The sequence below is a fragment of the Alosa sapidissima genome, chromosome 18 (genome assembly GCF_018492685.1).
Source record: "Alosa sapidissima isolate fAloSap1 chromosome 18, fAloSap1.pri, whole genome shotgun sequence".
Classification (NCBI taxonomy): domain Eukaryota; kingdom Metazoa; phylum Chordata; class Actinopteri; order Clupeiformes; family Clupeidae; genus Alosa; species Alosa sapidissima.
In genome coordinates, this window is record NC_055974.1 from 387804 (window position 1) to 403315 (window position 15512).

The 15512-nt window shown below is 43.9% G+C and overlaps 2 protein-coding genes across 3 annotated transcripts; one reads left to right on the plus strand and one right to left on the minus strand.

Annotated features, from left to right (window-relative positions):
• The first annotated feature begins 172 nt into the window (after positions 1-172).
• On the plus strand, positions 173-1798 carry LOC121689576 (transcription factor HES-4). The gene is made up of 5 exons (XM_042069477.1): positions 173-658; positions 808-903; positions 994-1078; positions 1240-1352; positions 1456-1798. Exons 1-5 carry the CDS (start codon positions 605-607, stop codon positions 1459-1461), a joined length of 354 nt encoding a protein of 117 aa, XP_041925411.1. The 5' UTR covers positions 173-604; the 3' UTR covers positions 1462-1798.
• A 55-nt stretch (positions 1799-1853) lies between these two features.
• LOC121689552 (solute carrier family 12 member 9-like) lies at positions 1854-15495 on the minus strand. Of its 2 annotated transcripts, none has more exons than XM_042069430.1 (14): positions 15289-15495; positions 13993-14280; positions 13682-13816; positions 13425-13562; positions 12098-12391; positions 11389-11496; positions 10155-10266; positions 9675-9832; positions 9212-9294; positions 6711-6835; positions 6355-6547; positions 5995-6169; positions 5611-5757; positions 1854-4366 (listed from the first exon to the last, which is right to left on the minus strand). In XM_042069430.1, the coding sequence occupies exons 2-14, from the start codon at positions 14204-14206 to the stop codon at positions 3462-3464; spliced, it is 2787 nt and encodes a 928-aa protein (XP_041925364.1). In that variant the 5' UTR covers positions 14207-14280; positions 15289-15495; the 3' UTR covers positions 1854-3461. The 2 variants fall into 2 exon arrangements, with proteins under 2 accessions (XP_041925364.1, XP_041925363.1); XM_042069429.1 differs by having other exon boundaries at positions 15081-15495.
• Positions 15496-15512: the final 17 nt, after the last annotated feature.

Consider the following 15512-nt stretch of genomic DNA (forward strand, 5'->3'; position numbering starts at 1 on the left):
AGATGGGTATCAGAGCTGTGCATGCTCTCACCACCTCCTCAGCTGTCAATCAGTGTTGATGGACGGCATAGGAATCTTTTTGGCACAAACCCTAATCCCTCAATAGGAAGGGGGGGCTGTAAGTGACACTTCAGACTTATGAATTAAACAGATCTTTAGCTCTCAATACACACACACACACACAAACCCGATATAGTGACTTAAAGCTTCTCCCCTCAGTCATCCTCTTCCTCTGTTTCTTCATCTTGTCTGTCTGTGTAACCCTTGAGCCTGTATTGTCTCCATCTGCCTCTGCAGTATAAATTCACCAGCAGTGTGCTCGGCCTCTCACTGCCTGCTCACACACCTGTAGCTACACATCTGAGAGTGTGATTTTGTTTGGGTTTTATTCATATTTAGAAGAGATCATAACCATTTTGGACATCCTGACAGACTTGGGCCAATCCCATCGTTTTATATCAGTGATAGGGCTTTTGCAGTCGATTGTGTTACATTGGGTGAAGATACTGCGAGTTCCTTGCAGAGAGGCGTATACATTTGGCAAGATTACAAAGCGTGAACGCTTCTAAGGCCATAGACCTTGGAAGCACGTTGAAGAGAAAACATGAGTTCACCAGTGTCACTGAAGGCACAGCAAAAGCAGCGTGCGCATCGAAAGGTATGTGGTGGTATGTTCGACGCTTACCGCGCACTCACTCACACGCAGGAACTGGAACACTGGAACTCGTGTCTGAACATTTGGTTTCGGTGATTTCAATTCACTGTTGATGTTTTCGGTGTTAATTCTTGCTCTCCTTTTTGTTTCAGTCATCCAAGCCGTTGATGGAGCGCCGCCGTCGCGCGCGCATCAATGCGTGTCTTGCACAATTGCACGTTTTGCTTGCGCGGGCCCGTATCACACAGGTAGCTGTATAAGTCATGTTCTGTATTTTTGAATTCTGAGTTAGAGGTGTTTATGTGACGACTGATTTATTTACAACGGGACTTTTGCAGACTTGTCGACGTTCAAGGTTGGAAAAAGCAGATATTCTCGAAATGACTGTTCGTCACCTTAAGTCCATTACCTCTCAAAATACAGGTAGGCCTACAATACGGTTCCTCCCTGCACAATAATGTGTAAGCTTAAATAACTTGGCTTCTGTAGGACATATGCAACCAGATTTGTGCTATTGTAGGCTATGCCATAGAAGTTGAGAACTCCATAAATCATATGACACGGATTTATTTCCCAATACACAGATGCGACACTATGGAGCCGATTCTACTCTGGTTACACCGATTGCACACGAGAGGTCTCGCGTTTCCTGAGTATTTCCGGCGCACATCAATGGAGATCTGCATTTCTCCAACCTGTACGACAAAAGCTTTCTGTTACAAATACCGTGACAATTGACAATTTAAATGTTGACCAACAGTTAAACTCCAAGTGGCTTTTACCAACACTTTGTACGGCAGGGGTAGCAAAGGGACCTCTCTGTTCCGCGTTGAACCCCGCGTGTTCCCAGGGTTTGCTGCCACGAGTGCGTTCCGAAGACAGTACAACAGCAAAAGCAATTTCACGAGCGGTGCCTTCATTGATGAAAACAGAACATAAACCTGAACTAGGTGGCATTAATGTATGGAGACCGTGGTGACGGAATCCAAATGTGGACTGGTTTGACTGGAGGGTAATAATTCATATGCATCAGTGTACGTTAATGTTCTAATTATATATTCATCAAATATGTGATGGATTTGAGTTTGCAAGTAATTTTGCCTTAAACAATTTGTGTAATAAAGTGTGATTATTTCCATTTGACTTTGGCCCCGTCTGTTTTCAAAATAACTGTCCAAGGTGGAGTTCAACACCTCTGTATGCTTTTAAAAATAATTATTTATTAAAAAGGGCATGCTAAACAAACAGGCCTGTTCCACAAACCCTGGTGTGCATCAACATAAACCCTTGCTTGTTAGATACCATCCATAAACTTTGACCTTATCCTACCGAAGCTAGACACTGAAGTTCAAGGAGTCTGAGCCATGGATGGAAGTCATTGTGGAATGGATGCACTCAGATTACTCAGCAAACACATTCAAATAAATTAGGCTTATAAATGAATACATTTAGTAGATTGTCTTTTCTCCTCATATATGCAGATCACCTTGATCTTTTGCACTCTGTCTGTCTGTCCAATCTGCCTCTCATTAGTCCTATTTATCCCAAAAATAGGGTAAATCAATGAATACACTCCATTAACTTTGCTGGGAAAGAGCATCTAAGAGAATGAGAGAGCAAGAGCTAGAGAGAGGAGAAACAGCCATTAGTGCAATCGCTATGTTTCTATGGTTACAGTCCTGGAGTAGGCTTTGTAATGAGGTCTGAATGTCTAAACAAGGCTTCAGAGTAGCAGTCAAAATATGATCAGCTCTACTTTGTCCATCCACATCACGTCCCATGAGTGTTGCGCCAACTCCTTCGTCAGTGTTAAAAAATGTCCTCTACAGTTTGATGTCATAATGGCATGCCGCTGAGTGATGAGTCAGTAGGGAGAATAGCAGCATTTCTCTGCCTGTGTTTGGCTTACAGAGCCCAGAAGCAAGAGTGACACAGAAAGCATAGTGCTATCAGCAGAAGATCGAACACAAGAATTAGTTACAGAGTATACAGGAGGATGTTATGACCAAACAAGAGACTAAAAGAAAAGGATACCAGTGGTTCACACACAGGAGGTGGTTATGAATTGTGACTTAAGGTCTGTGATAAAAATATATGACTGAGATAAGGACTGGAGAAGATCATATGTAAATTTGTTAAAAGAGAGAAAAGACAACAGATAGATCAGAGGAAGTGATTATTAATGAAGGACAATGATTACAGGAGGGAATGGTGTGACTTAGCCTACAGAGTACTGATAAAAAAACAGATTATGAGTGCAATATAGGGGTATGTACAGATGGAGGTTCTACATGATAGAGTACATGGGTTAAGACATAATGGTGCACTTTGGAGCAGAACGGAGGCACAATTAAAATGAGTGAGGTTCAGAAGTTCTGTTTTGTGCTGTGAGATGGTTCTGGTAATCCATCCAGAGAGAGAGGTGAGGGAGAGATACTGTATGAGTGAGAGAGGGGAATGGCAGACAGGCACGGAAGCAAGCGGCAGAAAGGACAGGAGGTATGCTAATGAGAAGGAGAAAGCTTTTCATCTGCAGCACTTAGCACTCTCTCTCTTTCCTGGATTAGTCCTGATTAGTGTAATTAGTGCAAAACAGCCATACCCATGCCCTTCCTGACACATTCTGCGCGTACATACAAACACAACCGTACACATGCCCTACATAACACATACGCACGGTACATAAACCACCCCCCACCCACACACACACACAATCATTCTTATACCATATCCATTCATGCATAGCCTTCCACTCTTTCCCTTTTCTCTCTCCATACATCCCTTCCTTCCTCTCTCACTCTCTCACTCAGAGCTCAGTGCATGTAACAGGCGTAAGGCCATGGACTAGGAGGGTGGGACCCAGCTCGTGCGTCACTGCCTCCAGCTGGGCCAGGTAGGTGTGCGACTGGTCAGCGGGCGCCGGCGGACGCGGCAGGTAGAGGAAGCGCACGTCGGCCTGGGCGCTGTTCTCCCGCAGCATGTCATTGACCGAGAGCAGGAAGTCCGGCGAGACGTGTGGCGCCGTCCTGGCCCAGCCGCCACTCTCGCCGTCCTCCCCTCCTCCCCCGACGTCCCCTCCGCCCGGCGTGGCCGCACGGCGACGGCTACTACTGCCGCCCCCCTCCTCCATCACCGCCGTCTCTGTGGTCCCCACCTCCCACATCACCACTTGGATGGAGGCGCGGATGCGCAGCTTCTGCAGCAGCTCCCGCAGCTCGGCCTCCTTCTGCAGCCAGCCGGCCCCGGGCCAGGCGCCCTCGCCCTGCGAGTCGGCCTCCACGCACAGGAAGATGCGCATGCGGGCGTGGCGCCAGGCGGCGGCCATGTTGAGCACGCAGGCCAGCTGCAGCAGGAACAGGCTGCAGACGTCCACGAAGCCACCGCTCTCGGGCCGCAGCAGGTTCAGCGGCCACACGTCGATCAGCTGTGTAACGCCGGCGCCGCCCAGTGGCTGCAGCTGGTGGAAGTAGCGCGCCAGGCATACGTTCTTGCCCATCTTGATGGCATCTCGCACCATGCCAACGTACTCCTCAGGGCCCAGGCGCCACGGTGACTCGTGATTGCGTACGGGTGGGAAGTGTGCCTGCAGCGAGGGCAGGTCCACGTTGAGAGTGCTCGCACCGCCATAGAACACCGGGTCCTGCAGGAAGTAGTCATCAGGGACGCAGTTGTCATAGAAACCCAGGATAAGTGTATTGGGCTTCATACCACCTGTAAACAAAGGAACAACAGACCACAGTGGAAGAAAAAAAGCTCATTAAGTTATTAGATTGTGACCTTAAAATGTGTGACTTTTGTGTGTGTGATACATGAAAAGTCTCGACTTAACACAGAAACTGATTACATTCTCTGATCTAATATTTACCATGACAGGCTCCTGCTAGATGATCAAGACAGCTTAATGTACAATAAAAATCCGGTGAATAGAACATGTATGTGTGTGTGGGTGTGTGTGTAAGTGTGTGTGCGTGTACGCATGTTGAGAGTACTGAAATCAGAATTCATGTCTTATTATTTTTATCTTTCTTATTTAGGTTTTATATTGAGTGTCTTTATGTTTACAGTCAGAATTATGTGTTATGTGTTCTGTTTTCCCACATATGACATGTTTTTATTTCATTATGTTCCTGTACAATTCCTGAGTATAGCTTTGTGTGGCTGTGTCTTTAGGGATAAGGGGGAATATGATGTTTTTGCCGATTCAGTGTGGTCCACGTAAGCTGGGATGACCAACCGCATCACTTAGTAACCTGGATGGACACTTAAACCCTGACTATTTGCTTGTTTAGCTAGAGCAGCAGGTGGATCATTATGTGAAAGCATGCTGTCTCTCCCTTGGTGTTGTTAGATTTTAGTGGTTTTCTGTATGTCATTCTTTTGGTTCTTTGTTTAATACTGCAGAAACTGCGGGGACAGGATGTTTATTGTAAGCAGACAGAATGTTGTCACCTTACAATAGCAAATGGTGTACCTAACTAATTGTTCCCCCACAAGACGTCTTAATTGAATAAGGCTATATCACTGTCTGTTTCCCCCCCTCCAATTTGACCCCAGACGTGAATGTATATTCTGGTATTATAATTATCCAGGAGTTTCCCAGATCTTTGCTTCAGTTCATTACCTTGGCTTCACCTTGCAACACTGTGCTGTGCTGTGCGTACAACAGGGTTACCAGAACTCTGTTGTTACCTCCAGAATAAAGAACTATTCTTTCGCAAGCCAGCCTCAAGTTTTTACCTGCTCTTAACTACACTGGAATCTACTCGGTCAACTGTGTCTCCATTTGGAATTAAGGAGACAATTTTAATAGCATTCTTCAGTGTGGATCACTGGAAATAAAACTTCTTCCTGATTTTTTCTACCATTGCCTGAACTGGGTCCTCATTCATCTGTGGTATCACAATTTCCCATCAGCGTGTACATGTGCGTGCATGTGTATGTGTGTGAGGTCTCACCCAGGCCTGTAATGCGGAGCAGGTGCTGTGTACCCTGCCGGACAGATGAAGAGAGTGTGAGGTCCACAAAGGCCTTCACCTCCAGCAGGTCCACCAGACTCAGCCAGTGCTGATACTGGGCCTGCACTGGGTCTGCGGTCATGGAGTCTACAAGAGAGAGACACACAGAGAGTATGTTAGTCTAGCAATTTGGACTTTAAATTGGACTTTAATTGAACTGGAAAGACTGCGCATGCGACAGAGGGAGAGAGAGAGAGATAAACAAAAAACACAAAAAGAGGGCAGTACAGTAGAGTAGAAAGACCTTTCCACAATATGACACTGTCTTTGAAAATAAAAAAACACCAATCAAAGTCAAAGGCAGAATTTAAGAATTTACATTACCCAGATCCCCCAGATGCACATGCCCCAGTACAAACAGTCCGCCTTTCTTGAGCTGATTGACGAATGAGATGAGCTGACAGGAGGACCGTGGGTTGGACACCATCAGCAATACCTGGGGCCGCCAAAACTTCACATGTTCCTTCCGTACATCCAACATCAGGAGGTACTTACGCACCTGCGCATGCACATACACATACACATACACATACAAAACATTGCCAACACTGTCATACACACATTTGGTTAGAGGAATTTGTCTTCAAGAGTTCATTGCATACTACATAGTACATACTTCTACCTGTGTGCATACGTGTATGTTTTTGTGTCTGTGTTTGTGTGTGTGTGTGTGTGAAAGTTTACCTGATGGAAGATGAGCGCCTGGCTGATGTATCCCCAGCTGCTGGTGGCTGATCTGTAGTGAATGAAGAGGAGCAGCAGCAGAAGAAGAGCTATGCTGGCTGAGGAGAACAGAGGCTCAATGACAAACATCATGACTACACTACCCACAATCCCCAGGAGGCAGGAATGCCAGGAAAAGAACTGGAATGTGGGCCTGCAAAAACGAAATGGAGAGAATGGCTCTTAGAAAGATTAGCACCCTATTAGAAATATACAACCACATTATGGCAGAAATCCATTAACAGACCTATAAGTCAATCTTGTATCAATGCAGATATGCAGAACCTCTCCCACCACACCCAAACACACACACACACCTGAAGTTGGGAGCAGATGCCCACTCCAGGGCAAGGCAAGCCAAGTCAACTGCAGCATAGGCTAAGAGGTAGAACACAGTTACCAGACTGGTAATGGAGTTCAGCTGACCTGCAAACACTACACACTACACACACACACACACACACACACACACAATCAAATACAAATACACACAAGTGTGTATTTAAGTATTTACGAAAGTGCTTTACTGCAAGTACTTAATACTCATAGACGGTTAGAAAACATACAGACAAACAACCAACAAAATTACCAACCAACGAAACAAAAAAAAAAAAAAAAAAACAACCGACGAAATTAAGCATGTGTTACAGTTTCATACTTCGTAAAGTTAGACAGAAATTGGCAGATTCACAAGATTCGCGTTTTGCGGTTCATAGTCATAGTCATAGTCAAGTTTATTTATATAGCACAATTTAAAACAACCTGTGGTTGACCAAAGTGCTCAAAAAACAAAAACAAAAAAAAAAACAGATAAATAAATAGTTAATATAAGACAAAATGAATCAAGACACACACAAAAAAAAATACAACAGGAAAATAAAACTAAAATAATATGTACATATATATAGCCTATAATTACATTCCACAATTCATTTAAAAGCCATTAATAGCATATGTTCTTTTAACTTGGCTTTAAAAGCACCAATAGTTGGTGTAGATCTAATGTGAAAAGGGAGGTTGTTCCACAACTTGGGCCCAGCTACTGAAAAAGCACGGTCACCTTTATTTTTTAGACGACTCTGAGGTACTGAGAGCAGTTGTTTATCTGATGACCTCAGAGTTCTGGGAGGGCAGTGAAAGTGTACAAGCTCACTTGGGTATTGGGGAGCTTGTCCATTTAAAGCTTTAAAGACAAAAAGAAGAATTTTGTAATCTACTCTAAATTTCACTGGTAGCCATTGCAGAGATTTCAAAACTTGAGAAATATGTTGTGTCTTTTTAGACTTGGTGAGCAGCCTTGCAGCTGCATTTTGCACCATCTGAAGTCGGGATAGAGTGGACTGAGTGACACCAAAATAAAGGGAGTTACAGTAGTCCAGGCGGGATGAAATAAAGGCATGCATCAATATTTCAAAGTCTTTGAAAGAAAACATAGTTTTGGCTTTACTTAAGATTCTAAGGTGGTAAAAAGATTTGTGGTGGTAGCCAAGATTTCTTGCATAAGGTTTTACAAATCTGGCAAAAGACCCTAGTTCACTAATTGCATTATTTGCAGCTTCATGTGAACCAAAAAATAGAATTTCTGTTTTGGATTCATTCAGTTTTAAAAAATTGGTCGACATCCATTGTTTAATCTCTTTTAGGCAATCAAGCAATGGGTTTAGAGCACCAGAGGAACCACATTTAAATGGGAGATACAGTTGTGTATCATCCGCATAGCAATGATAGGATATACCGTGCTTTTTCATAATTTGACTGAGTGGCAACATGTACAGTGAGAATAAAATACAACTAAGCACTGATCCCTGTGGAACAGCATAAGATAAGGGGGCAGATGAAGATGAAGTATTATTGAAAGAAACTGAAAAGGTTCTTCCCTCTAAGAAGGAGGCAAACCATTTCAGTGCAGTACCTGAAATTCCAACCCAGTGCTCAAGGCGCTCTAAAAGAATGCAGTGATCTACAGAGTCAATAAATCATATAGGAGAAACGTTTTCATTGCACAATAGAGAGCTCTATCTAACCGTAGTAAGGTAGACAACAAGCTACAACCTGTACCCGGACTGTCTACAAAGCGCAAAACTGAAAGTGGATACAAATACGTTGAAATAGCTTCACTGTCATTGAGCCTAGTGCTTCCAAAATCATAACACGCATCTAGGGCCTCACTAGCAACATACTGTACTACACCAGCTAATTATGGAAAAACGGACTCACCCTATTTATAATCTATTTTTAATGTTTGAAAAATTCAATAGCTTCACTGTTATTGAGCCTACTCCTTCCAAAATCACAACACACATCTACGGCCTCACTAGCAACATACTACACCTGCTAATTAGGGAAAAGAATTACTTGCCCTATTTATAATATATTTTTTATGGGGGGAAAATTCAGTAGCTTCACTGTTATTGAGCCTAGTGCTTCCAAAATCACAACACACATCTAGGGCCTCACTAGTAACATACTACACCAGCTAATTATGGAAAAACGGACTCATCCTATTTTGTATCCACTTTCTGGTTTGCACTTTGTAAATGGTCCCTAGACGCTCGGCTGACAGCCGAATGCTCACAGGGATGCGTTTTATTTATCCACATAATGTACACAGTTCTTTCGGAGGAAAACCGGGTTGTCGCTTGTTGTCTACCTTACTATGGTTAGATAGAGCTCTCTATTGTTTCTCCTATGATTTATTGAACCGCAAAACGCGAATCTTGCAAATCTGCCAATTTCTCAGTCTAACTTTACTGAAGTCTGTTACATTATGTCACTGTTAGGCGATTGTTATTTGAGAGAGTTAGACATTGTCAGTTACCTGCACAAGAGCCCAGGTATAGAGAACAGCAACCCATGGATTACCTGCCTGAGTGGTAATGGAGGCAGGAGCCAGGAGCCGGCCTGGACACACATAGACGTACACGTACACGTACACATACACACACACACACACACACACACACACACACACACACACACACACACACACACACACACACACACACTGTATTAGGCTAGTCTTCAACATTCCACATCTGCAAGTACTTGAAGGTCCATTACAGTCTTCAGTGTCTTGTCCGTGCGGCCGCTATGCAACGAGGGCACGAACTGCACATCTCCACGCAAACCACTTTTTACATATATCACTGGAGACTGTGATAACCAGAGATGTAAAACTCCGTCTTCAGAAAGTAAAAGTCCTGCCCTACATTGCCCCTACATTATCTACATACATGAATTCACACAGACCAAAATACAACAGGGGAGCATTATGCTCTTACCAAACAGCTGGTCGAGTGCAAGGGCGTGAAGTATGCGGGATGCTCCAATCAGTGTGCTCATAGCTGCTGAGAGGGCGGAGCAATAGATTCCCAGGGTGACAAATGGAGGCCAGACGTTGACCCGCCGCAGGAACCCATAGTCCTGAACCAGTAGCGCTCTGGGACAAAACCCCACAGTAATAGAATATGGGTGAAACGGAACATTAATTAAGCAATGGAGCATTTTTCCAAAATTGCCAAGAGTTAGCACGTGGCAACCAGAATGCCATGAGGACAAATTGAATTGGCAAACTAGGGCCACATACTTTCGAACAAATATACAAAAATCTGAAGTAAGTAAGTTGTAAGTTCAAAGAAAACAAGACTGTAGAAAACTAACAAAAGAAGAGGAGAATTGTGTGTGTGTGTGTGTGTGTGTGTGTGTGTGTGTGTGTGTGTGTGTGTGTGTGTGTGTGTGTGTGTGTGTGTGTGTGTGTGTACCTCTCACAGGTGGAGCTGACAAGAAGGAAGAAGAGGAGATAGACAATGAAGGTGTAAGCCACTGCGATGATGGTGCCCTTTGGGATTGACACACTGGGGTTCTTCAGCTCCCCTGTGTTTCAATAGGAAGCGTGTCAGAGAGAGAGAGAGAGAGAGAGAGATAGACACACACAGAGGGCCGGATGTACAGAGAAAGCACTAATACTGAGTTTTTCTATGCGCAGAAAGCGAACGCTGAGCTTTGCCATATTGCGTGGAATTTACTAAGCTGTCACTTCATTACGTAAACAGCACTCATCCCCTCCCGTCCCCGCCCCCTCTACAGCGCTAATTATGTGCCCACAGCTGAACCACAAGCGCAGTTGAATAGAGTTAACCAATTGCTACATTTAAAATAATCAAAAGTTTAGCTTTTAGGATAATAAGATGTCAATGAGCAGCGACATACAGAGTAGGCCTAGTAGTTCTTAATGACTTAATGACTTAAAGGAATTATCCGGAGTAAAATGCACTTTAGATCAATTTACGGATGATTGGGAGTACATACATTGAGTTGACATCAAAATGATGTCATTCGGATGTGTTTTGAGAAAGTTCGATTTTACCGTTTTTAGTCAAAACTCGTTAGCCTGGAAGTGACCAGGGCAAGTCATTTCGCCACTACAAAACGCTATTTTTATACCTCTTCTACAGTTCCAAACAACATTACACTTATGTGGTAGTGAGTAGAGGGTCCCTAAAGCCAAACCGAAAAAAAAAACATAGTCCAGTCCATACAACTTCATTTCAATTTCGAAAGAAATACTGGACTATGTTTTTTTTTAAAAAAAAAAACAGCGACGAAATTGTGAATTTCCAGAGCGTGTTACTCCACACTCGGCAATCGACTCCTACGGACTTTCCCCTAAAGACGCAACCTGCAGCAGTAACATTTCCGGAAAGGTACTGGCTTGATGAAATTCATTCTGGACTCTCTATCCGACCACATAAAGACCTCGGGATACTTTGGTTTGGCTTTAGGGACCCTCTACTCACTACCACTGTAACATACTGTACCTCGCCTGTACCTGTTTGTACATACTGTACCATGTTTTTACGTTCACATTGTGAATCAAATACGCCTGAAGTGGGTGCAAAAACCCAGGCCCAGAGAGAGAGAGAGAAACAACAGACAGACAGACAGATACAAAGAGAGGAGGAACCAGACTGTGTGTATGGTCAATATGTACCTCACCTGACATATTGGCCCCAGCCATGATTCCTGTACAGCCATTAAACATGACTGCAAAAACACTAGCGAACGTCATTATTGTACTGGTGCTGTAGTCCAGGGTGTATCCCGCTGAAGAAAAGAGAGAGGGAGAAGCACTGATATGTGCTGATATACAACCTATGAAGTTGACACCATGCATTGGTAGATGGTGTATGTATGTGTGTGTGTGTGTGTGTGTGTGTGTGTGTGTGTGTGTGTGTGTGTGTGCATGTGTGTGTGTTTTGCATTCATCGATCTGTGAGGAACTTGTATGTGTTTCAATGCCAAACCCTATGTAGCTATGTAACAGGGTGAGAATGTGTGTATAGGCCGTTTTATACAGAAATCACGCAATATTCACAAAAACAAGAGCCGTCTAAAAGAGAGGTGGCAGATTGCTGCCCCAGTGCATGTGTTCACATTCAAGCTGCCATTTTGGGGAGCCAGGATGCAGGACCAAATAGTAAAATGTAACGTGATGTGCAGCACAACATCAGGCATGTAGAGTGATGTTTAACTCAAACTTACGCATCGGGTGTACAAATACCGTCACACTGGTGTTTTCATATACTGTATATATGGGGGTCAGGTCAGGTCGAGCCCCAATTCTGCCTCGGTTTGTCTAAAAGGGACAATCGTACCACAATAATTACAGGAAAAAAGGCCTTATGTTTGTGGGAGAGTGACTCACGTTTCAAGTTGTTTTTAAGTGTAGTAAGGTTGAAGCCTGTGTAGCTGGTGTTATAGACATGCGTTGAGTTGGGCGTCTCCCCTGGGTGGTTCAGGCTGATGGGGATTGGTCCCAGCACCAGGGTGCTGATGATGATGGACAGCAGTGTAACTGTGACAACCAGAAGAATGAGGAAGGAGGCTCGGGTGTACAGGTGAGAGCCGACTAGACACACCAGCATACACACCAACAACACCACAGACGAGTAAAGCACACCAAACCAGTAACCTCCAGGCAACACTGCAGCTGAGGAACCTAGAGGACACACATACACACACGCACACGCACACAGTCAGTAATAAATTTCTATTTACGTTAAACTCTTACTTTGTAAAGATAGTTATACTATGATATAATAATGACACAGAATGATTACAGGTGTGAATCAGTTTGATTAGCCCATTGTGATGTCATAGTGTCAATGCAAAGTCTATGGGGAAAATAAGCTTGATTTATGTTAATATCTCAAAAAGTATAAAGTTTACAAAAACGAAAAATAGATTCCTCAAGTGTCCTTTTCAAGACCTACGTTACAAAGTTTGAACAAAGTTTTAACGTTGAGCGGTTGACGGTTACCTTGTCTTAGCTGAATTACTGAAGCTAAGCAGGTGTGGGCCTGGTTAGTACTTGGATGGGAGACCTCCTTGGAAAACTAGGTTGCTGCTGGAAGCATTACACATCTTTCTTGACCCTCAATAAACATATCCTGTTATTTCTTTTTTCACAGCCTGTACCCTTGATTTATTGACCAAGGGAGATTTCTGAGATGCACACATATGAACAATATTAATTTATTTACATGGTATAATGACGTCCGCCCAAAGAAAGTGCCCAAAATCGCCTTTTTGGCAACCATGTTTATGCTTATTAGAAAAAAACTGAAAATTCCACTTAGGAACAGGGCTAGTTGGATTCAGCGCACCTTAAAGGTTGTATCAGCGACAGCGGGGATACGTCACTTCTATTGATGTTCAAACAAAACAGAGAGCTAGTTCGCTACTCCCTCCCCCTCCCTCCCGTGCAATTAAAACTCTCCTCTCGCACATATCTCAAAAACAGCACTTGTCTAGTAGTGATAATGCTCTTAATAGAGTTAGGGAATACAGGCCTACTGATTTACATGCTGCAGCACATCATGTGCTCTTATGCTCATATCATGTGTTCCTTTAGGTGATTCACTGTGGCTTTGTTTATTGTTATATTTGTTTGCTCTACGGTGCTAATTTCCTTAGTCAGGCAGACTTGTGTTATTCGCAATAAGGCTTACTAGTTTTTTATGTTTATTTACCTGCTTCTTGTCCATATGAGTCCAGTATAGCCTCCACCAGTCCTAGCACATAGACTCCACAGCCACACACATTGGCCAGATAGAACATCAGCCCAATGCTGCCCCCAAACTCTGGGCCTAAGGAGCGACTGATCATGACTGGCTCTTTTGTTAAGGACAAAGGTAAAAGGTGAGGATTTATGTTAAGATAAAAGGCTATATAGGTCCATTAGGGAATAGGCATAATCTGTTGGAGTAATGCAATGCCAAAAGGATACAGTAAGCCCCGCCGGCTTGTATCGCCCCATTGGTGGAGATGGCACAAATGGACAGTATCGTCATGGAGATGATCACATAGGCCACACCTAGCATAATGAGAGAATGGAACAACCCAGCGTGGCCAATCACGAAGCCTGAGAGAAGAAATGACATCATTACAAATCCACCAGCATATGTGCAATGTATATTGCAATGTATAACCATCACGACCACCACAACGTCAGCACCACTACATATCACAATCATAATCATTATCATCATGACAATTAAAATCCTCATTATCATGACCACCATCATCACCCCCCCTCACCTGTCCGCAAGAAGAGCACAATGCTGAACATGGACAGCACAGTGGGCACGATCACTCCGAAGAATGTGTTCAGGCTGCGTGCCCTCGATGTGGCAGGGTCTCCGAGGTTGCTGTCCACGTCCAGGGGCTCATCCTGTCCATCCTGACCCAACCCTGAGAGGAGGCTTGAGAGTCCGCAGGTCAGCAGTGGAGAGTTCTCATGTGGCATGGTCATTCAGATACACTCACACATATACACACACGTCTATGCTACAACTGTGTGTGTGTGTGTTTATGGATGTGAGTGTTCTATATTGGGTAGTGGAATTGAAATGAATAGGAAAAGCACAGGTCAGAGAAGGAAGAGATAGAAAGGAGAAAAGAGATACATCCAGTTAGGAAAGAGAGGATAAGAGCAGCATCCCTGAGTAATTGCAATTGCAGTACCACCAAAATATAAACATTCATTACAGTCTCACACATAGCCTCACATCTAGCCTTACTAGGAAATGGTAACGCCCTTGACCTAAAATAGCACTGCAAAAATGCAAGCACTGCTTATGTGTACAGTACATATGGACAGATGAAATCTGCATTACCGAGAACACATTTTTGAGCCTGCCCCTGAACCCCCAGACCTACAAGAGTATTCTTCTCCCCATCTTCCAATCAATAAGGTTTGTTACCGACCCATTAAGGACCATGTGACCAGACATGTCCTATCAGACTGATGGATATGGAGGGTTCAACTGAGGGCTGGGCTTTGGTGCCTAGTTACAGCCTCCAGATGCACACAAAGGATGCTGGCCTAGCGGCAGAAAGGGTCGTCGCTCAGTCAAGTGCCGGATACGATTAGACTTATAGTAGGACAATAACACGGATGTATCAAAGTATAACAACAGCGTCATGTTCAATGTTCAAAGGTCATTAATCCCAACAATTTAAACGACATTTTCAGGTAACCACAGATATATTCTGTGAGAAGTAGCTGACATAGTAGCCTATTGCAGGTGGTAATTACGGTGCGTGCGTATTTGATGTCTATGTATAAAGGATGCTCCTACTGCGCCTTAGTCCTGCTAAAGACACATGTGGAATGTTTCGCCTACCTGTCACCTTCTTGTGTCACCCTCTTGTGCGTCGTGGTTTTCTCAATATCACTGGTCTAACCTAGCCTACTTGTTTTTCTAATTTAGCATACATGGGCAATTGAAGGATGAACCCGGGGGAACTATACTCGGTTAAAACGTTGAAAACAACCGGAGGCACGAGCAGGATACTTGGTACATGACAACACATCCATGAGCTCATACCCACATCTCTGACATGTAAACATTCACCCAGCTGTTTCCGTCTTTGTGCTGTGAGATGCCAGTGCGAAGGGGACAATCAGTGACGCGCGCCTATTGACCGAATTTAAGATCGACTGTAGTTAATCGCATCTCTCCATCGATTCGGCGAGTCGGTTGACGTGGTAAATAGACACAGCCTACCCTCGTGTGTCCGGTGTCAGCTGGGTCCTCGCGTCAGCTTGTGTCATG

What these genes read in the sequence shown, in the direction of transcription:
- LOC121689576 (XM_042069477.1), top strand. Translation starts at nt 605, where the DNA reads ATGAGTTCACCAGTGTCACTGAAGGCACAGCAAAAGCAGCGTGCGCAT. An exon ending in AGCAGCGTGCGCATCGAAAG is followed by an intron (nt 659 to 807) that starts GTATGTGGTGGT and finishes TTTTTGTTTCAG; the next exon opens with TCATCCAAGCCGTTGATGGA. An exon ending in CGCGGGCCCGTATCACACAG is followed by an intron (nt 904 to 993) that starts GTAGCTGTATAA and finishes GGACTTTTGCAG; the next exon opens with ACTTGTCGACGTTCAAGGTT.
- LOC121689552 (XM_042069430.1), bottom strand. Translation starts at nt 14,206, where the DNA reads ATGACCATGCCACATGAGAACTCTCCACTGCTGACCTGCGGACTCTCA. An exon ending in GTCAGCTCCACCTGTGAGAG is followed by an intron (nt 9,833 to 10,154) that starts GTACACACACAC and finishes GTTTTGTCCCAG; the next exon opens with AGCGCTACTGGTTCAGGACT. An exon ending in GCTCCGCATTACAGGCCTGG is followed by an intron (nt 4,367 to 5,610) that starts GTGAGACCTCAC and finishes CTTTGTTTACAG; the next exon opens with GTGGTATGAAGCCCAATACA.